Genomic DNA, 22,550 nt, shown 5'->3' on the forward strand with positions numbered 1-22,550 from the left:
GGAGCTTTTTGAAGGAATTGATTTTGTACATGGTGTTCATTAATATTCTGGAAACTAACTCTATCATAAAATAGGAGTGATGGTTTAGGAGTAAAGGCAGCCAAGATCACTTAAATTATCAGACTCTGGCACCTCCAAAGGTTTTGAAACTGGTTAGTTCTGCTGCCTCTGCTCCACAGCTTGTTACAACCTGACCTGGGTGTGTTGGGTTAGTGGTTTGGGGATAGAATTTTGGATCCATTATTAGGAGATGGTGCTGGTGGGCACTCCCACTCACCCCTGCTGGTGGGCATGTAGCCTGTGGAGTGGCATACCAGGCCCTTTCCCTGCCACTGACCAATCCAGAACCTCCAAAGTTCTGCAGGGACCTGGAAGGTCATGTTCTCCCACTTCACAAAGTTGCAAACGTCTTCGCCCATAATTGCAAAAGTCTTGTTTGAACTAGACTCTCTCTGCTCCTCCAGGGTAGGATCTTTGTTCCTCTCTGTCCTGGCGTCCTTACTGCCCTCTCCACCCCCCGGCCTGGTCTGGCCCCTGGCCAGTGGACGCTCTGTTAATATGAACTGGCACTGGTGGGGTGTTCCGGGCACTGCCAAGACAGGTCCTGGCACTTGTCACCAATTATCCCAATTCTCACCATCTTTTCTTCATCCCTGTCATCGGTGGACGCCTCTTGGAGATCATGACCCCAAGTTCAGGATACGGTCCCCCTGCCATGCCTGCCTTCCCTCGGGAGATGCTCTCCCCCCAATCCCACCCCGCCAAGCCCCTTCAAAGGGTGTGGTCCAGACCCCTGGAGTCCGAATCCCATCTGGGCTTGCGGAGGCACGGAGCGGAGCCGGGTGGCAGCGAGCAGGGCGTCCGGCCAGGGTGCCCAGCGCCGGGGCTGCCTGCAGGGTGGGGCCGCGCTCGCGGCCGCTCCCTGTCCGCGCCTTCCCCATCCCCAAAGACGACACCCCTCCTTCCGCCCGGCCCGCTCCCCACCCTCGCCGCGGCGCCGCCTCCCGCCGCCCTCCCGCGCTGGCCCCGAGCCTCGCAGGCAGCCAGCGAGCGAGGGGAGCGCTCTGGGATGGGACTTGGAGCAAGCGGCGAAGGAGGAGACAGCGGCCGCGGCTCCGGCTTCTTCCGCGGCTCCCACGAGCGACCCCCGAGGAGAACCGCGCCTCTCCGAGCGGCGAGGGGGCCGACGCCGAAGACCCGGGGGGCTGCACCCGTCTCGCTGCCCAGGCGTCCGAGGCGGCAGCGGCTGCAGGTGAGCGGGGCGCGCTTTCCCCGGGGCTCTGCACGGCCCCGCCGCCCCGAGGCGCAGACACGCCGACCGCAGACCGCCGACCCGCAGAGCTCGGGCGCACGGGCGCTCACGGGCGCACGCGGGTGCTGCCCCCAGGCCTGCGCGCCCGCCTCGCCCCGGGCCCCTGCGGCTCCGCGCGGCCCCTCCGGCCAGGCGCCCCCTCCGGCCCGGGGCCCGTCGCCCCGACCCCGCTGGGCGGGCGCGAGCGGAGGGCGGCGCTGCCCGGACCCCCGGCGCGGGGAGAAGTCCGGCCACCTCCGGGCGAGCGGGACTCGCTCCCCGCGCGGGGCGCACCGCGCGGCCGCCAGTCCGCAGTGCCCCGTGGGGGCGCTGTCAGCCGCCGCGGGGACTCCGGACTTGGGCTCCAGCGACCTGGGGAAAGGGAGACTTGTTGAGCGGGCATCGGTGTGGTTCGTGTAATACTGGCAGGCCAGATGCAGTCGGATTCCTCCCCTCGGTCGGCTGGTATTTTAATGCCCTTCATCTGGATTTTGTTCTTGGTCCTCCCTCTTGTGTCTCTCCATTGTGGAGAAAGGAGGGAAAGGGGAGGGCATTTTGTGGTAGTTGCTAGAAACCCCGAGGACAATTTGGGGAGGGGGGACCCTCTCTCTTTAAGATCTCCAGGGCTGGATGCGCAGGAAGGTACCTCCTCGGGAACAGACCCTCACCCTGAACTAACCCAATTGACAAAGTTCCAAATTGTCAGAAAGCAGGGAGCCGGGTGCTTCTGCACCAAGTGCATTGAACCTGCCTTCCAGGAGATGGGAGGCTGTAGGGCTTACCACCAAGGGCATGGAGTCTGGGATTAGCCTGCCTAAGTTCACATTATGGCTGTGAGGCTCACAGGTTAGTAACCTTAGACTTACCCAGCTATGCTATGCCTCAGTTTCCTCATCTGTCTAATGGGGATGATAATACCTACAGGGCTGTGAGGATTAAAGTCCTTAGAACAGTTCCAGGCACAACCTAAAGTGAGTTTCACCACCTCTCTTTCCAGAAAGAGCAAGGCGTTCCTATGACCAGTCACCTCCTCCTCAACTCAGGAAGATAGCCTCTCCACAGATACATGAAGGTGGCAGATAATCCACATGTATTTAACCGGAGTTTTCCATTCAGGAGTCACTCCAACATAGTTCTCCCTGCCTGCTTTCCAAGGGACAGGTTCATAAAACCATGTCAAGATCCCAAAATGGGCTTATGGCCTGCCCCAAACAGTCCAGCATGGCTCAATAACCCCCCAAGGGCTTCTGAGCACAGCAGGGTGATTGATGTTCTCAAGGATGACCCTCAGACCTGAGTTCCTTGCTGTGGTAATGGCCTCTCCATCCACTGGGCTGCCTGAGCCAGGAAAATCAGCCCCGTCCTCAGCATCTGCTTTTCTCTTTTCTCCTCGATCTGCTCAGGCACCAAGTCCTATGAATTCCCTCTCAGCCCCTGAAGCTTGGTCCCTTAGAATCCCCTGTTGAGAATGCGGGTATCTGTGGCTCTTCACTACCTGTCCAAACTTTTATTCCTGACGGTAGGATTCAGCCCCAGGCCCCCCAGTTGCCAGGACTCTTATAAACCAGAGCTCCTAGGTTCCTTGCTCCTAGCATCCAGGCCCAGGCAAGCCGGAGCCACTGTGGCCTGGGCTCACGCGCTGGGGGTGCCATAGCAGGATCTACCTCTGAGATCTCCTGAGCTGGTTGTCATGCCCTAAGCTCTTACCAGCAAACACCATGTATCTCTCTGTTCCGCAAGAGGTATTTGGAGGGAAGCCCAAGATTTACAGAAAAGGAAATGGATGATTGAGCCTTGAAAAATCCAAAAGAAATAAGAGGGTCTTTGGAGGTTCTAGAAGGAAATCCCACAGTTTCCTAGAAACAGCTCTGGCTGGTGCCTAAGAGAAGGCAAGGGATGAGGCAGAGGTGTGTCTGGAGAAAGAGGCAGAGACAGGCTCAGGCCTCAGGAAAAGCAGACCAAAGAGGGTGTGATGGATGTAAACGCCGGCGGGCACCGGTGTTGGGCGTGCAGCTGGGCAGGCAGTGACAGAAGACATGCTAAGACTCGGGGATGAGTGGTTGGGTTTAAGACCAGTCAAGGGGGTGAGGGAGCCTCTGGTGCTTTCCCCAGGACTCGCTGTCCTCTGGCCTGCAGCACCCGTGTTCAAGAGAGCCCTTACCTGGGACTCCCCACCTTTAGGGAAGCTCAGGAGGGCTGCCCTGTTTAGCATTCATGTGAGAATAGGTCAGGAGGGTCAGGGGAAGAGGGAGGCTGAAGCCCCATACAGAGCGGAGCCTGTCATCACTGTTGCTAGTAAATAGTGCCAGACAGGCCTTTCCAAGGAACCAGTTGCCACTTGGAGCTCCAGACTGTGAGGTCATCTTTGAAGCCTGCCATGTGGCTCGGCAGACAGCCACGACTGCCTTACCTGGCAGGACCCTGAGACTCAGGACTCGGGACTCGGGACTCTCAGGACTCAGAGGGAAAGGCAGGGCTGGGCTTGATTCCGGAGGTTTCAGCTGTTGTCAGAAATGGGTTGTCGTGACGATGACAGTGATGACAGGTAGTGCGGGTACAACCCACAGCACATCGATCTTGGCACCTGAAGGAGCTGAGTTCCAGTCTCAGCCCCATGTGTGTGTTTGTATATGTGTTGGGGCGGGGCGGGGGGAGATGCTTGGAGTTGTTGAGGTTGGCACTGTAACACAGAGCCGGGTCATGGGGCTTTGAGTGCCACAAAAGAGGGAGGCAGCACAATTATTTTTTCGTGAATGTGTAACCAGCATTCTGCTTAATCAGTAGAACGTTTTCAGCACTCCAGAACCCCCCCACATGCCTCCTTCTGTGCACTGACGCCTATCCTGATTCCTATGATAGAGATTAGTTTTGTCCTTTTTGAATTCTGTCTTGTTCAGTATTATGTTTGTAAATTTACTATGTTAATGCATGAAGTGGGAATTCATTCTTTTCTCTTGCTGTGTAATATCCACACTCCGCCACAGTGTGTCTGTTCTACTGTTAAGGGTCATTCGCGTTCTTTCCATTCACAGTTCCTTTTGAAAGGGAGCGACCACCTACCCATGTATCAGTTGTCATAAACTCAATCCAACCAGCAAAGAGACATTGTATGAGGTTATGGGACTGGATGAAGGGTTAATGAGAGAGAGAAAGAGAGAAAGAAAGAGTGTGTGTGTGTGTGTGTGTGTGTGTGTGTGTGTGTACTGGTGGGGTAGGTGGGGGGAGTAGTTGAGGTTAGCATTTACAACATAGGGCCAGATAACAGGGCTTTGAATGCTAAGCTAAGAAATCTAGATTTTATCCTATTGGTATGTGGAAATCTCAGGCAGTTTTTTAGCAAGAGCATGATAAGCATGATATTGTGTTGGGAAGATTGAATTCAGCAGTGGCGCTAGATGGATTCAATAGGAGAGGCTTGGAAACAGTTTGTTAATTAGGAGTATGATCAATTCCAAGTTACAGAAAAAACTGAAATAACAGTGGCTTAAAGGAGGAAGTTTATTTCTGTCTTGCGTTCTAGAAGCCTGGAGGCGGTGAGTTCAAAGTGAGAGTAAAGTCAGGGACCCACACTCCTGCGCTTCGTTATTTTTACCACGCAGCACGGCTTCCGTTTCCGTGGTGGGTCAGGGTTCAAAATGAGTGCTAGGTATCTAGCCGGGATGTTCTCATTCCAGCCAGCAGGAAGGAAAAAGGAAAGGAGGTCATTCCCTCATCCCTCCTTAAGGAGTCCTTTCAGAAGTTGTACGTACCATATCCACTGGAATCCACTGGCCAGCAGGCAGTCACGTAGGCAAGAAGCAAGGACTAGGAGCTGTGGTCTTTGTTCCAGCCAATCACGTGTCCACTTAAAAGTGGGGTTTCTATTACTAAGGAAGGAGAGGAAGGAAGGTATTGGGGGTTAATTGGCAGTGTCTGCCAAGACCTTTGTGGTCTCTCTGATGGGAATAAGGTCTGCGACCTTGGTATGGACTGGGGAGGAAAGAAGACATGAGGGACATCACTGAGAAAAAATGGCAGGACTTGGTGCTTGAGTGCATGAAAGGGAAAAAAGATATGGAAGGAATATATATATATATATATATATATATATATATATATATATATGACCATATATACCATAAGATGAAGAGAGTTCCCCCCCCAAAAAAATGATTCCTTGCTTAAAAATGTTTAGTTTTGAGGGGGAGGGGTAGCGAGAGAGAGGGGGGACAGAGGATCTGAAGCAGGCTCCATGCTGACAGCAGAGAGCCTGATGTGGGGCTCAAACCCATGAGTCATGAGATCATGACCTGAGCTGAAGTTGGACGCTCAACCGATTGAGCCATCCAGGCACCCCCCCAAAAATTTTTCCTCAGAAAAGAAGAACTTGCCCTATATTTGAGTCCCTGCAAAGTGTCTCAAAGTACAAGGAATCTATCAAATATTTTGAACAAACCGTTGTTTGGGGAATACACATAAGTTCAAAATGTCTTCAGTCAATGTGCTGGTTTGGGTTCATGTAGAAGTCAATTGACCAAAACAATAAAAAAAGCAACTCAGATTTTGTAATTATTATTGAGAGCACAATTTCACAATTGCAAGGATTGGATGATGCTGGATATAATCCATTAAACAGCAACACAATGAATGAGCAAGTTGCAGAGATGGTGAATTTATGCCTCTGGAACATACACGGTCCTCATGGTATATGAGTGGGAATTGCTGGCCTGAGGTAAAACTTCCAGTGACAGCATCCTATATGGATTTGGAAAGTGCTGAATCTCAGACAACTTAGACACAAGTGAAGATGTTAGAAGACTCAAAAAGTATCTTTAGTGGTGACAAAATATTGACGTTAGGCAAGCATTTGAAAACATTGTCTTAGGAAACAAGACAAAACATTGTTCTATGAAACATTTTTTAATGTTTTATCTTTATTTTTGAGAAAGAGAGAGAGAGAGAGAGAGAGAGAGACAGAGCAGGGGAGGGGCAGAGGGAGAGGGAGACACAGAATCCGAAGCAGGCTCCAGGCTCTGAGCTGTCAGTCTAGAGCCCGACGCGGGGCTCAAGCTCACAAACTTCAAGATCCTGACCTGAGCCAAAGTTGGATGCTTAACTGACTGAGCCACCCAGGTGCCTCTATGAAACATTTTTAATGAAAAGAGCATTATTTGTAAAGTGATGTATTATTTTGTAATTTAAAATGTTTTGAATATGCGTTTGTGACTAAATTGATACATGAGTTGTTATAACTAGATATTTGATATTTTATCTATATCTTTTAAAAATTATATATTTAACTTTTCTCACCCAGACTCTTCCCGGAGCTTCGGAACTGCACTTTCTGCCTGGCGTCCTTCACCCAGGCAGAGAAACTTGGCTGAGAAATTTGAGGGAGGGGATCCTCCCATCATAAGAGATAGCCATTGGAGTCACCTGTAGTTAGGCAAATGTAGTATGTATACCAAGACATGAGTTAGGGCATGGCACTTGTCAGCTACAGAACTAGGGCCAGTTTGAGTCAACATTTATCGATCTTTCATTCGTCGACAAATGTGCTTATTCAACATTTGTCTATTTTCTAAAAATGTTATCTATAAAATTCAGCACCCAGCATGTGAGTGATACAGCGATGACGATGTATGGTCCCAGGGAACAGCTCACAGACTAGGCTGGGAGACAGATATGGCAGCAAGAAAACTCAAGTGCTGGAGCAGACAACAAACCCATTGTCAGGGGTGTATAGGAAAGTCGATCCTCATTGGGAAAATTGAGAACGTGTTAGAGAGTGGGTGACACAATGAGCTGAGCCTCGAGGAATGAATGCACTTTTGACTAACGTAGAGCTTCCAGGCCAAGGGACCAGCATGGATGGAGGCACTCAGCTATGACAAGAATCTCAGTTCTTCAGGCCCCAGTGGGAGGTCCGGGGTGGCTGTGGGATTGCCATTGTTGGAGGGGTGGGCAGCGGTCAGTCAAGGAGAGCCTTGACCACTAATGTGATGTAGTAAGGCCATAGATGGGTTCTGAACAGAGGAGGGCCAGAACCAGTGGGTGAAGGACGCCAGGCAGAAAGAGCAGTTCTGAAGCTCCGGGAAGAGTCTGGGCAAGAAAAGGAGAGCACAGAGCCTTGCTGTGGCAATAGGACAGTCAGTAGGGTGGGACGGGGAGAGGTGGGAAACCAGGGTTTGCCCACTTGTGAATGTGATGGTGATACGAGGAAGACATGGAGGCTGGCTGCAAGTTTCCTGGCTGGTGGCTGAGCACATGGGCTACCCTGACCGTGAAAGGGCTTGAGTGGAAGAAGATGAGCTTGAACTTTGGAAAGGCTGAGCTGACAAGCAGGCCTTTTGCACTGGGTGAAAAAAATCACAGACAGGCAATGTCAGGGCGACTTGAATGCAAAGGGCAGTCTAACATTTAAAGCCACGTGCAAGCCATGGCCTTGAGTCTGAGCAGTGGTTGGGTTCCGATGGCCAGACAGGCAGGAAGGAGGTGGGGATTCCGGTCTCAGGTGGAAGATGAGCCTCGGATCTTGCTGTGGCTCCAGTCCTGGGGGACTCTGTGAACACAGAGAGTTGTTAGCGTGCTGACAGGGGAGGTCTTTGAGGAGCAAAACAATAGAATCTGAGGTCCAAGAATTTTCAACATTAGGGAGGCTATTCCAGATCTTTTTTCTAACAAGTAGGCTGCCTGCGAGATGGCAGGGATAGGCTTTGTCACTTAGCTAAGCTCTCAGGCCTTGAAGCGTATCTTCCCATCTGTGAATCCTAGTGTCCCATTCATAAAATTGGAAACTCATCCACCTCGCAGAATGATTGTAGGGGTTAAATGAGATGACAATATACAAAATGGCCAGTTCACGGTGTGGCCCTCCCCCCTTTCTCTTCTTGTCCAGAAGGCAGAGTTTCCCACGTTGGTAGGAGGTCATATCAGCCTTAGGATCGCAGGGTTGTACTGGCCTGTGGTCCCGTTTAGGTTGAGAAACACTGTTTCCAGGTCACGCCTCTCATTTTACGGCTAATTAATTAAAGCCCAGAAAGGTGAGTCACCTAACTGAGGTCACACAGGGTATTGTAATAGGGCCAGGCCTCTCCTTTTAAGGCCCATAGTACATCCTATTGGCTCTGATGCGATTCTACTCGCCTGACCATTTACTTGGAATGGTGTTGCCTAGAAGAACCCAGAGTTAGAACAATCTCCTCTCTCTCTTCCCCATCCCCTTGCTAAAGCTAAATGAAAAGATTCATTGTCCCACGGAGAGGAGAAAAATTGTTCAAACAAAAGTCAAAGCTGATGTATTTTTTAAAAAAATATTCTTTCCATGACCCTAAATGCTTCATGGAATCTGTTCAGATTGAATTAACCTCTGTTTCCCAGCACAACAATCCTCCTATGCCCATACATGAAGGGACTGTTTCTCAAGCATCAGTCCATTTTCCAGCTAGAACTGGCTCCTGTTCTTCAAATACTAGCAGCTGTAAGTGTCCAACTGAGAAACATTATGAATATGGATTCCATGCACTCATTTATTTTTGCTTGTTTCAAAATGCTTGTTCCATTGCATTTATTTATTTATTTTTTTACGTTTTATTTATTTTTTGATAAAGAGAGACAGCGTGAGTGGGGGAGGGGCAGAGAGAGAGGGAGACACAGAATCCCAAGCAGGCTCCAGGCTCTAAGCTGTCAGCACAGAGCCCGACAGCGGGCTCGAGCTCACAAACTGTGAGATCATGACCTGAGCTGAAGCCGGATGCTCAACCAACTGAGCCACCCAGGTGCCCCCACTGCCATTGCATTTCTTTTTTAACTTGAGAGTGAGAGAGAGAGAGAGAGAAAGAGAGAGAATCCCAAGCAGGCTCCATGCTCAGCATGGAGCCCAACACAGGGCTCGATCCCACAACCCTTGGATTGTGACCTGAGCTAAAATCAAGAGTCAGATGCTCAACCGACTGAGCCACCCAGGCACCCCTCACTGCCATTGCATTTTTAAAAAAATCTGTCTTGCCTATATTGTCATTACTGGTTTTATGTCGACATGCATCCAGTATTCTTTCCCCTATTCACTTTAGTTTCTTATAAACAGCTTTTTTGAAATATAACTTCATGCGATAAAATTCATCACTTTTAAGTGGACAGTTTGATGAATCTGACAAATGCATAAAGCCATGTAACCTCCACCATAATCATGCTATTAACCACTCTGTCACCCCCCCCAAACTTCCCTCATGCCCCTTTGTAGCTGATCTTTTGCCACCCACAGGCCCTTGGAACCACCGATCTGCTGTCATACAATGTTGCTCTTTATTGAATGTTACATAAATAGAACCATTCAGTATATAATTTTTTTGTATCTGCCTGCTTTCACTCAGCATAATTATTTTAAGATTCATCCAGTACCTCATCACTTTAATTGCCAAGTAGTATTCCACTGTATGGAGACACCACAATTTATTTATCCATTTGCTATTATGTGGACATTTGGGTTGTCTCCAATTTTTAGCATTTATAAATAAAGTTTCTGGGAGCATCTGAGTAGAAGTCTTTATGTAGCTGTGTTTTCGTATCTTTTTGGTGAATTCCAAGGATTGGGGCTGCTGGTAGGGAGGTGAAACATCTCAGTCTCTCCAGGACTGAGGAGTTTTCTGGGATGCAGGACTTTCAGTGCTAAACCATGGACAATTATGGGCAAACCAAGACAATTGGTCATCCTGTGCTATGTCATTTGGCAAGTGTGTTTTAAACTTTAAGAGAAACTGGAAATTTGATTTCCAAAGTGGCTGCACCATTTTGTATTCTTACCAGCAATATATTAGGGTTTTAGTGTCTTCATATCTTCACCAGTATTTGGTTATATCAGTCTTTTTAATTTTAGTTTTTCTAGTGGACTTGTCATGGAATCTCACTCTGTTTTTGTTTTTGTTTTTGTTTTTTAATGTTTAATTATTTTTTGAGATAGAGAGAGACAGAGCACATGTGGGGGAGAGGCAGAGAGAGGGAGACACAGAATCCCAAACAGGCTCCAGGCTCTGAGCTGTCTGCACAGAGCCTGATGTGGGGCTCAAACCCACAAACCGTGAGATTATGACCTGAGCCGAAGTTGGACCCTTAACTGACTGAGCCACCCAGGTGCTCCGTCAGTCTGGTTTTTTTTCTTCTGTTTTATTTATCTTTTATCATTTATTATTCATGTTTTACTTATTTTTTAAACTTATATCCAAGTTAGTTAGCATATAGTGCAACAATGATTTCAGGAGTAGATTCCTTAGTGCCCCTTCCCCATTTAGCCCATCCCCCCTCCCCCCTCCTCCAGTAACCCTATTTGTTCTCCATATTTAAGAGTCTTATGTTTTGTCTCCCTCCCTGTTTTCATATTATTTTTGCTTCCCTTCCCTTATGTTCATCTGTTTTGTATCTTAAAGTCCTCATATGAGTGAAGTCAGATGATATTTGTCTTTCTCTGACTGACTAATTTCGCTTAGCACAATACCTCTAGTTCCATCCACGTAGTTGTGAGTGGTCGTCAGTCTGGTTTTAATTTGCATTTTTCTAATGACTAAGAATGTTGAACATCTTTTCATACAGTTATTTGTCATTAGACAACCATCTTTGCTGATGTGACCACTCAAATATTTCACATATTTGCAGGTGGGTTGTTTGTCTTCTTCTTACTGAGTTATTAGAATTTCTTATTGAGTTATAAGAGCTTATATAGTCTGGCTATCAGTAATAGATCAGATATGTTGTGCAAATCTTTTCTACCAGCCTGTGACTTGCCATGCCATTGCATAGTAAGAATGGAAAGGTTTAAATTCTTTCAGATACTAGCGTGTATTTTTAAGTTATATATTTTTGTGTCATTTTATTATAATAGTCATAAAAAAGCACAGAGGTTAATTTCATGTTCATTAAATGGCTTAATATGACAACATGAATAACTTGTACTTTATATTAATTGTTTTGATTGCATAATGATAACAAGTAGCTAACCTTACTGAGCACTGACTGTGTGCCACTCAGTGTTCTGTGTGCTTTATATATATGGACTGATTTGATCAATGTAGCAACCAGCTCTATTTGTTATCTCCAGTTTAAAGATGAGGAAACTGAGGCACAGTGTTGTCTGCTCAGTGTTAGACAGCTAGAAGTACTTAGTGCTGTTTATTTTATTTTGTTATTATTATTTTTTTAATGTTTATTTATTTTTGAGAGAGAGAGTGTGAGCAGGGGAGGGATAGAGAGAGAGGGAGACACAGAATCCAAAGCAGGTTCCAGGCTCTGAGCTGTCAGCACAGAGCCTGACACGGGGCTTGAGCCCACGGACCATGATCAGATCATGACCTGAGCTGAAGTCGGACGCTTATCCGACTGAGCCACCCAGGTGCCCCTTGTGCTGTTTATTTTATTTCCTTTTTAATTTTTTTTTTTTTTTAATGTAGGCTCCATGCACAACTTGGGGCTTGAACTCATGACTCTGAGATCAAGAGTCATATGCTCTACTGACTGAGCCAGCCGGGCACCCCAAGTTCTACTGATTTTTAACTCCCTACCCTTCACCTACTCTTAGTGCCTTTGGTTAATAATGGGGACCTGAAAACACAAACACTTCTTGAAATCAGCAGTAAACTCGACCACGTGAAATGGTATTGTTTTCTTGAAAATGATAATTATTCATCACATCTTGGATGTGTGCAAATGTTTGGATTTGAGAACAAATATGTCAGGTTGGAAGTGGGCTTTGAGAACTTGTTGTATATATTTTGAAATAAATGAAGGTGGACTTTGTATTTGGTCAGTTTGGAGGAAGGAAAGAACATTAAAATAACAAATCACATATAAATAACATAACACACTAATAATGTCATATAAAATATGATAAGTATCCAGGAACCTTGAAAGTAAATAGTAGGTTTAAGACCAGAGAAAGAGGCAAAATCTAGGTTTTCTTCTTTTTCTCAGAAGGAATCTCACAGTTAAAGTTATGAAAAGGGAGGGGCACCTGGGTGGCTCAGTCGGTTGAGTGTCCGAATTTGGCTCAGGTCATGATCTCACAATTTGTGGGTCTGAGCCCTGCATCGGGCTCTGTGCAGACAGCTCAGAGCCTGGAGCCTGGAGCCTGCTTTGAATTCTGTGTCTCCCTCTCTCTCTGCCCCTTCCCTACTCATGCTCTCTCTCTGTCTCTCAAAAATAAATAAACATTGAAAAAAAATGTTTTTTTTTTAAGTTATGAAAAGGGACCAATCTAGTAAAGAGTTTAATTTATTTAAAAAGTTGGGGGTAGTAGTTATCAGTAATGAGCCAGTATTCTCTGAAGCTTCACTGCTTTATCAGCTGTATAACCTTGGGCAAATTACTTAACTTCTCTGAGTTACTGTAAGGATTAATGACTTAATACATTTAAAGCATTTGGCCCAGTGCCTGGCAAATAGTAAGCACTGAATAAACATTTGCTATTTTTAAAATAAATTTAATGCGTAGTGAAAAGTGAGCTAGCTCTATACAGCAAGTGTGAAAAACTGTGGATTTTGAAGGTTCACAGGCTTGGGTTTATCTCCAGGTCAGTTCCTGAAAGCAATTCACTAAATTACTGGGTATTTTTTTTTTTTTTTTTTTTAAGTTTTGGGAAATGGTCCTTGCCCTGGCCCTGCCCTCTTCCTGCCTCTGACGAGAAGATAGCTATGCCCTTTCATGAATTGACTTCTGGGGACTTGACTTGCAGCAGCTAATTGAGTTTTCTGTTAATCAGAGAATTGGTAATTGGCCTTCTTACCCTGGGTTTGAATCTCTGCTTGCCACTTACTTTAGCTGCATGACCTTGATCAAATTGCTGAGCTTCTCTGAGCCTCAGTTTCCTCATCTCCAAAAAGCAGAAGTAATAATCCTGATTTCTGCAAGACAGGTGTGAGAATTAAATGAAGTCAGTTGGGTGAAATCGCCAAGCACAAGATGAGGACTTAGTAAAGATTTTACATGCAGATGATATTACTGAATTATTGTTCCTCCTTAAATATTCCCTCCTCCCCACCTAATTTATATAAATTAATAAATTGCTATGATACTTACTCTACACATAGAAAATGGGAGGATAAATTTAAACATAGTTCCAGGACACTGCCTTCTCCATGAGGTTTTTCCAGGCTGAACAGTCTTGACATCATTCACCATGTGGCCAAGTACCTTTCTCATCTCATGTGAAGCACTGAGATTGGCCATCCTGTGAAAACCTGGTTGTGACCCTCTCACTGTCCTGCTTAGAATCCTTCTAAGCCTTTATACCAGCTGGCCTCCGGCACCAATACAGAAAATGGGTAAAGGCAGTGCTATTTTGGTAGAGACAGTGCCCCTCTGGTTTGAAGGACCCCTTGCTCCTGTGGCTACCTGAAACTCAACTCAGGGTTAAAATTCCTTATGCATCTGAGAGATTCATGATCAAATTGGGTTTGATCCTATTTTTCTCTGGTCCCCCAGCCCCTTTGCTCCTTTGCTTGTCCGCACCTCTCCATGGGTGCCAGGCACTATTCTCAGTGCTTTAGTTATGTGTATCAACTCACTCAGTTAACTAGTATTACCGCATCTTCGCATAAAGCTTGGGAGGTTAAGTAGCTTGCCCAAGGTCATACACAGTTAGTGAGCGTCAGAGTCAAGGCATAAAGCCAGGAAGTTCTATGCCAGAGTCCAAGCCTTTAAGCACTACACCATGCTGCCTCTTAATAGATGTGTGTGGGAGGCAGGGAGGCTAGGAAGCTCACTCTGCAGTGCTATGTGAGGCCAGCCATATATGATTTCCTTGGGAAATTTATATATATTAATTTGTGCCATCCACTGTTATTAGACTGAAGGAATAATGTTACTTGTAATGTTCAGATATAATTTTTCCTTTTTCTTAAAACTTTTTTTAGTTTATTTGAGAGAGAGAGAAAGAGAGAAAGTGTGTGTGTGCCCATGGGAGTGAGGGAGGGACAGAGAGAGAAGGAGAGAGAGAATCCCAAGCAGACTCTGAGCTGCCCAGTGTCTGACGTGGGGCTCAGTCCCATGAACCATGAGATCGTGACCTGAGCTGCAACCGAGAGGTGGATGCCTAACAGACTAAGCCACTCAGGCACCCCTAGTTTTTCCTTTTTCAAATCCAAGATATAGAATGTGATTATAAATAATTGATAATAAACTTAATTGAGGAGAAACTTCAGTAGATATATGTATTTTTCCCCTCAAGTTTTCCATTCGGTCTTACAGATACAAAAGTGATGAAAAATTTTAGTATGCATGCCATCAGAGTATCCAAGGACCTACTAATGGAAGTTGCTAGAGTTCTTAAGGATCAAACACATAAATGGCATTGTTAAAATTTATTTATTTATTTTGAAAGAGCAAGAGCGGGGGAGGGACAGAGAGAGAGGGAGAGAGAGAGAATCCCAAGCAGGCTCCACACTGTCAGCGCAGAGCCCGACTCGGGGCTCAGTCTTACAAACCATGAGATCATGACCTAAGCTGAAATCAAGAGTCGGATGCTTAACTGACTGAGCCACCCAGGTGCCCCACAAATGGCATTTTATTTTTTTAATTTTTTTATTTTTTAAATTTTTAATGCTTATTTATTTTTGAGACAGAGAAGAGCACAAGGGGTAGGGTCAGAGAGAGAGAGGGAGACACAGACTCTGAAACAGGCTCCAGGCTCTGAGCTGTCAGCATAGAGCATGACGCGGGGCTCGAACTCACAGACCGTGAGATCATGACCTGAGCTGAAGTCGGAAGCTCAACCGACTGAGCCACCCAGGCGCCCCACAAATGGCATTTTAAAGACAAGTGGCATGTCTGACACTGAAAAGGTGAAACAGCGGGTCTATAGCACCTAGAATTCAAGGATTTCTGGAAATCTCACCCTGCTCTCTCCTCTTCTTGTATTTGTCACAGCCTTGCCCCTCTTCCTCTTCTTGAAGATGGAGAAGATGCTGGTGGGCTGCTTTCTGCTGGTCCTCGGACAGATCCTCCTTCTCCTCCCTGTTGAGGCCAGGGAGTGGCCTCCCTCGAGGTCCATGTCCAGAGGGAGACACGCTCGGACTCACCCCCAGACGGCCCTCCTGGGTGAGTGTCGATGCCTCTGTCGCTGAAGCAGGAGGGAAGAGGTGGTTGAGGGCAGACGTCCAGGCTAGGAGGTGGACACACGTCAGTCGGGAAGCTCCTCCCTGGGACTCCTGTTGGGTGTGTGGGGAGGGGTGGGGAGCAGATCTCATAGGCAACGGGTGCATGGGGTTTTCCAAATGAAATCACACCCTTCTATTTCAAGGCCTTCCGTTTAATCTGAGGTTCACGACTTTTCTCCAATACACAAGGAAAAGATCTGAAAAGGTCCTGGTGTACTTATCTGGACAGGGCTGTGATAGGAGTTTTTTATTGGATCTGTTCAGCTTATCTGCATGGCAGCATGGGGAAAAGAGCAGGCCGGCTTGTGGGAGGTGGGAGCGGCCACAGAAGAGAGGTGAGGGCACTGTGAGCCAGATCAAGATATTAGGAATAGAAAATGTCGGGCTTCTGTTGCAAACACGTTTTCTTCAGGTGAATCTTCCTCTTTCTCCAAGAGAAGGAAAAGGTCATGAAAACACATAGATATGGATAAATGAATCTGGTTGTAAACATGGGCTCTGGGAAGCCCAGGGTGTGGAAGCAATAGGAAGGTTGGCCGGTGGAAAGGGAGTGGGTTTTGGCATAGACTTGGGTTCAAGTCCTGGCTCTGGTACTTACCAGATGTGTATACTTAGCCAGTGTTGTCTCTCTGAGGTTCAGTTTCCTCATCCATAGAATGGGAATATTAATGCTGACCTCGGAATATTTTTGTGAGGAGAAAATAAGGTAATACATGTAAATTGTAGGTATGCCATGAATGGTAGTTTAACCACAACTGTCATTTTATGAAGTCGTTCTCTGAAACTGTGTTTTATAGCTTGTGGGCCAGCTGACAGAATCAGACTCCCTACGAAGTCCATTGAGAGAACTACCCTATTGACTGGTAGCCTCAGCATTCAAAATTATAATCAGAGACCAGGGGGAACCCAAAAAAACTTTGTTTTGAGAGGTTGGAATCCTCACTCATGTTAACTGAATGATGGCTCCCTGATTCTGGGCCTTCCATGTCTTTAGTCTTCTGAGAATCTCCATCTCCATAGTGACTTAAACGTAAGACTTTTGCAAAAATGGCAAGGACTGGAGGATGTTTACTACACTGAAGGGCTTTTTAAAAACAATTTCAAGATGACAAATATACCTGTCCATCTGTCTATCTATATAGATATCTGTATCTAGATATCCATATATCCATATATATACACACACTCACACACACACACATGGAGGAAGAGAGAGAGAGAGAGTGGAAAATGCCTGACCCCTAGATCACCAGCAGTTAGGTTTCTGACGGGGCTTTCAGTATGAGCCACCACACACTTAGCTGGAAAAGCATCTTCCTCTCAGCCCTAAATACCTCCTCCCCCTCCCCAGCCACACACACACTGGGTCTTCCCTAGTTGTCAGCACTCACTGTCCTCTCCTTCACCCCAAGTTCAGGCTCTGACGTAGAAACCCCTTGTCTTCTGACACAAGAGACGGCGTCCTGTTTTGCCAAAGGCATCAACCCCACATCCAGTTTTGCCTCCTGTTTCTCATTTTGCCGGAGACTGTGCCAGGGACACGGAGGAGGATGGAGCATGGCACATGTCCCCACCCCAGAGAGTGGCCAGTGGCTACTCCCAGACGCTCCAGAGGGCTGCTTGACTCGTGAACGTGGTTCAGTGAGAGTCATGAAGCCGGAAGGGCAAACACCACAACTTTGGCCTGCGTCCTCGTGTGTCACCTGCTTTTGGTCTCCTTTGACAGGGAACGAAGATACAGAAGCCACATTCGTTGTAGTCCTTGCCCTGGTCATGTGACCTTCTCTTCATTCTTAAAATATGATGTCTGACATTTAAAAAAAATTTTTTTTGATTTTATTTATTTATTTTTGGGAGAGAGAGAGAGCATGAGCAAGGGAGGGGCAGAGAGGGAGACAAAGAACCCGAAACAGGCTCCAGGCCCTGAGCTGTCAGCACAGAACCCGACGCGGGGCTCAAACCCACAAACGGTGAGATCATGACCTGAGCCGAAGTCGGTCGCTTATCCAACTGAGCCACCCAGGCACCCCATATGGTGTCTGACATTTTATGGGCGTTTGCTTTTCTCGATTTTTTGTTTTTTATGTTCTAAACATTGCCCAGGCACATTTCACTTCTGTGGCAAATCATTTTGGCTGTAGTTATGGTATGCACTATGTGCTGTATTTCACTAGCTGCTTACTTGCAAGGGTGGTCCGTGCAAGTTTAACAGAGAAACAGAATTGTTTCTTAGGGTAAATTCTTCATTTGGGCTTTCTGATTTTTTTAAAGAGAAGTTTATATTTTATGGCTAAATTCAAGTCAGGGTTCCAGTAACAGCTTGAGCCAATTAAAAAAAATAATAATGCAGTATTTATCTGCCCCTCCTGTGCATGTTTCCAGGCTGCTCAGGTGGTAATCAGTGGTGATGTGTGTCCATGTAGGCTCCTCCCGTACTTCATTCATCCATCTGGAGTTTCTGCTGCTTGGCAGATGTGGGGGCTTTAGAAAGAACAACTGCCATTAAGAAGTAGTGGGGCAGACAGACATGTAATAAACACTTAAAAATAAACACTTAAAAAATATTTTACTTAGTTAATTCATTAATTAAAAAAAAAATAAACCCCCAACATAAGCCATAACATAAAATACTAGTATAAAAAAATGACATTTTCTAAATTAAAAAAAATAGTGAGAAGAACAGCACTGTTCTACATTTTTATAAACCAATTCAATGTCTGGCTTTTAAAAAAAAAATTTAATGTTTATTTATTTTTGAGAGAGAGAGAAAAAGCATGAGCAGGGGAGGGGCAGAGAGAGAGAGGGAGACACAGAATCTGAAGCAGGCTCCAGGCTCTGAGCTGTCAGCACAGAGCCCAATGCGGGGCTTGAACCCACGAGCAGTGAGATCATGACCTGGGCCGAAGTTGGATGCTTAACTGACTGAGCCACCCAAGCACCCCTAATGTCTGGCTTAATCAAAGGCAGCTGGATTCTCACCTCATCTAGTCTGTCATGAAATGTTGTCTTGGTTGGACTACATGAAGAAAATATGGCCTCACACAGATATGTAGTCTGACAAAGGAAAAGCATTCTTTTTTTTTTTTTAATATAATTTATTGTCAAATTGGCTAACATACAGTGTGTAAAGTGTGCTCTTGGTTTCTAGGGTAGACTCCCATGGTTCATCGCCTACATACAACACTCAGTGCTCATCCCAACCATCCCTTCTCAATGCCCATCACCCATTTTCCCCTCTCTTCCGTTCCCCCACCAACCCTCAGATTGTTCTCTGTGTTCAAGAGTCTCTTATGGTTTGCCTCCCTATTTTTCCCCCTTCCCTTTCCCCCTGGTCTTCTGTTAAGTTTCTCAAGATCCACACATGAGTGAAAACATGATACCTGTCTTTCTCCGACTGACTTATTTCACTCAGCACAATACCTTCTAGTTTTGTCCATGTTAGGAAAAGCATTCTAATAGCCTTTTCAGATAATCGTGGATATTCTTCTTTGATATGACACCAAAACTTGACAAATGATGGTTTCTTAAAGGTTAGTTGCAGAACCTAAAACCACATCAGTAAACTTTTTGCACTCTATATAATCATGAGAGAATAAGAATATAAAAGGCAAACATTAGTGCTATTATGGATATAGTTCTGACCTCATGGACCCTTTGAAGTGCTCTCAGGGACCCTTACGGGTCCCCAGACCACACTTTGCAAACAGCTGGTTCAGGGCTGCATTCCTAGTGAAGGTGGAGATCCTCCCTGAGGATCTGAGCGGGCAGTGGGGAGGAGTGAGGCTGGAGCGTGGAGGTGGGACCTGGTCAGGCACTGGAGACCGCCATGCTTGTGAGGTGGGTGGTCTGAGCTGGAGACAGCCTGGGGGAGGGAACCAAATCACTTAGGGCAGGGGTGGGAATGCCTGGGAGACTTTAACCAGGCAACAGTGGTGATCACTGCTGACTCCCTGTCCGTTCACTGTGCCATCTGGACAGTCTCAGTCCTCATGGGCTGTGGCAAAGGGCAGGGAGAGCCTATACTTGCCGAGGCCACCAGAAAATGACAGAATGCATTCTCTAGCCCCAAGTCCCCTCCAGGCAACAAATGCTAGCAGGTGGAATTGGAGCTGCAGGATGGGCCGTACCCAGAGAATAAGCCGGCGGAAGCCTCCAGAATCTTCCCCTCTGTACTCCTCCTTTATCAGTGGCCCACATCCCCTCCCAAACTCCCCACCTCCTCCTTAGGCCCCCTTCAAGGAGGGGCTAACCAGAGGTCATGTTGCCTCCACCCGAACTACCTCTGTCTTGCATGTGCACATTTTTTCTCTTTATTACTTGGGGGAGGGGGGTGGACCTGTTGCCAGGACAACCACTGGATTCATATCAGCCTTTTTGGAAACCTTAACCCACTGTACTCTTGACTCTCCTTACTCCTAGAGCAAGAGTACACAAACTGTCTACACTTCCGCCAGCTGGCTCTCCCTCTTTTGTCTTTTACAAGGTCTTGTTGACACGTGCATTCTTTTCTCAGTTTACCAATGTAGCCCATTTTATTTCTGCTAACTAACCTCGAAACCTTTTCCTTTCCTTGTGATAGATTCCCCTTCACGTCAGTAGTACACACGGAATTCACGTTTATGTTTTAAGAGACAAGTGGGAGGCAGAGCCTCTAAAGGAGGCTAGCCCCATAGTACGGTTAACAGGTGGTGGGAGCTGAACCACCACTCCCCCAGCGAATGCACACACGTGCACACACATGCACACGCTCTGCTAGGGAAAATTCCAGGGGTCAGAGGTGTTCAGGGGTACAGGCTACAGAATTCAGTGAAATTTAACAACAGTTACCTTACCAGTTAAAAATAAAGCTAATGAAGACAGTCTAAGAACTCATAGCATACAGCCCCAAGTTCTGTTCCTTGGCAATCACAGTACTTATAAGGGACTTACTTCCATCTTTGCACACATTTCCAATTAAATCTGACATCAAAATATTAGTAAAAATGCAATGTGTTTCATATAAGGACCCGAAACCTCCTAAATTAGCCGCATGACCGAAGGAATTGGCTGGCCAAGAGAATTAAGTGTAAGAATGTCCTACTCTCTGTTGCCAATGGCAGTTTTTGCCTACGTTGATAATTATTCACATTTTCAAGTGTTGGCTGCCAGTAAATGAATTTCCACATCCTAAAACAATCCTCCTAATTGACAAGTGTTGGCACTCTCAGTGAGGGAGGAAAAGCACATGCCAGAGGCCATCAGAGCTTTTGGCTCCTCAAGTGACAGACCCATTGAGGCCACAAATCCTACATGCCCTGAAGCCACCTTATCGCGATTTGAACTTGTGTCTCATTCCCTGTGCTTTCAGGGGCTTTGTACACTCTCTTTCTTCTACCTGGAATATCTTCCCTTAGCGGAGGCCTGTGCATCATCCAGGGCCAGCTCTTCCCTCTCCCAACCAGGTGGGACCCTCTTGGCCTCGGCCACAGACACCGCAGGTCCTCTCCCAAGGTGTCAACCCCATCTGCCTTGTATTTCCGGGGGTAATAGTGGCACCCACTCAAGATGGATTCCTATTCTAGTTATTTTTGTACTTGTTTTTACCGCTAGACTACAAACCTTTGAAGATAAAGACTGTTTCTCACGTCTCACAGCACCTCTGGAGGCTACTCTCATTTACTGAGCCCCTGCTGTGAGTTGGGACCTGCTAGCTCATTTAATCCGAGAGAAAAGAGATAAAACACTGCAAGGTGGTTACTGGCTTATCTCATTTGCAGAAGAGGAAGCCCAGGCTCAGAGAAGTTAAGCGATTTGGCAAACTTGTCAAGGCTTCTGCAAACCCAGAAAGAAAAGGTGCCCACTGCCACCCCTCTTAGGGAGAAGATGCGCGGCTCAGGGGAAGATATGTGTTTGAACAAAGAAGAGGGCACCTCACCCTCGAGCTTGCTCACTGACCAGGAGTTTTTGAGCAGGCCATGAAATGCCCATCTGCATTTGGAGGTGCTGCTGCTTCTCCCAGTTACCCCGAGGTCTGCGGACCTCAAGGCCTGGCACTGGTCCGTCCTGTCCTCGGGAAAGCTCAGTGCTTGTTGAACGACTGAGAGGATGAGATGCACAGATGGCTGATTTCATCCCCATTTGGATGCTTCTGGTCTTGGTTCCACTTCTACTTAGCAAGTGACACTGGGCAAGTCGCTCTGTCCTGCAGTCTGTTCATCTACAAAGGGAGGTGGTTGAAGTCTGTGATCTTCATGTCTCATCTAAGGTGTGGTGACATCACTGATTCTGGGCCTCCCAGACGCTCCTTCTCTGGCTCTTGTGGTGAACCGCCCACTTCGATCCTTGGCTTTCTTCCACTTTCTCCAGGGGGGAGAGCCAAGGCGGAGCCATATTCTGGAGACTGAGGGGGCAGAAGTTTGGAGACAGAAGAGGTGGGGCAGTAGAATCAGGTAGGGGGGTGGGAGAGGGGATGAAACAGCAGTATTAGGCAGAGGGGTGGGATAGAGTAGTAGGGTCAGGCAGAGAGGTAGAGGGGACAGTAGGATTGAGCTGGGAGCAGAGATGGGGAGGTAGGATCAGGCAGGGGTGTTGGGGGCAATAGGAGCAGGCAAGGGGGTCGGGTGAGGCAATGAGATCAGGCAGGGGGTGGGGGGTGGGGGCAGTGAGATCAGGCAGTAGGATCAGGCAAGGGGGTAAGGGGGCACTGGGATCAGGCAGCAGAACAGTGGTTCTCAAACTTCATTGCGCATCAGAAGCTCCTGAAAGGCTTGTTAGAACACAGACTACTGGTCCCTGAGCCCAGAGTATTTGATTCAGTAGGTCTGAGTTGGGCGCATTTCTGGAGATCTCCATTTGAGAACCACTGTAGAACAGAAATCTAGAAGGTGGGGTGGGGTGGGGGGATGGGCAGGAGGCAAAGATCTTAAGGAGGAGATGCTGTGGGGCATGAGCCAGAAACATTGCAGGATGAGTAACCTCTGCTAAGAAACTGCAGTTGGAGAGAATAAACTGTGGGCTGGGCCCACCCCTTCTGAAGCTTTGAAAATAAGCTGCTGGCGATTTTCTACCCCGGGGTGGGGAGTTGGCAAAGGTGGGCCCCCAGCCTGCATTGGGAGCCGGCCTCTTACAGCAGAGTGATTAGCACACATCTGAACCATCAA

The 22,550-nt window shown here is 47.0% G+C and overlaps 1 protein-coding gene and 1 long non-coding RNA gene across 4 annotated transcripts in view; one reads left to right on the top strand and one right to left on the bottom strand.

Moving 5' to 3' along the window:
* Positions 1-995: 995 nt before the first annotated feature.
* The window catches only part of MATN2 (matrilin 2), a 136,279-nt gene continuing 114,724 nt past the window's right edge, over positions 996-22,550 (top strand). For 2 of the 3 annotated variants that reach the window (XM_058698671.1, XM_058698673.1), the window contains exons 1-2: positions 996-1,252; positions 15,182-15,352. In XM_058698671.1, the coding sequence (XP_058554654.1) occupies positions 15,208-15,352 (145 nt within the window). In that variant the 5' untranslated portion in view covers positions 996-1,252; positions 15,182-15,207. The remainder of the gene's footprint in view (positions 1,253-15,181; positions 15,353-22,550) is intronic. The other variant, XM_058698670.1, reaches the window with a different exon arrangement.
* Positions 7,720-15,262, bottom strand: LOC131494355 (uncharacterized). The gene is made up of 3 exons (XR_009253341.1): positions 15,150-15,262; positions 13,071-13,158; positions 7,720-7,832 (listed from the first exon to the last, which is right to left on the bottom strand). It is a non-coding gene; the product is annotated as an uncharacterized LOC131494355 (long non-coding RNA).

The sequence above is a fragment of the Neofelis nebulosa genome, chromosome 14 (genome assembly GCF_028018385.1).
Source record: "Neofelis nebulosa isolate mNeoNeb1 chromosome 14, mNeoNeb1.pri, whole genome shotgun sequence".
NCBI lineage: Eukaryota > Metazoa > Chordata > Mammalia > Carnivora > Felidae > Neofelis > Neofelis nebulosa.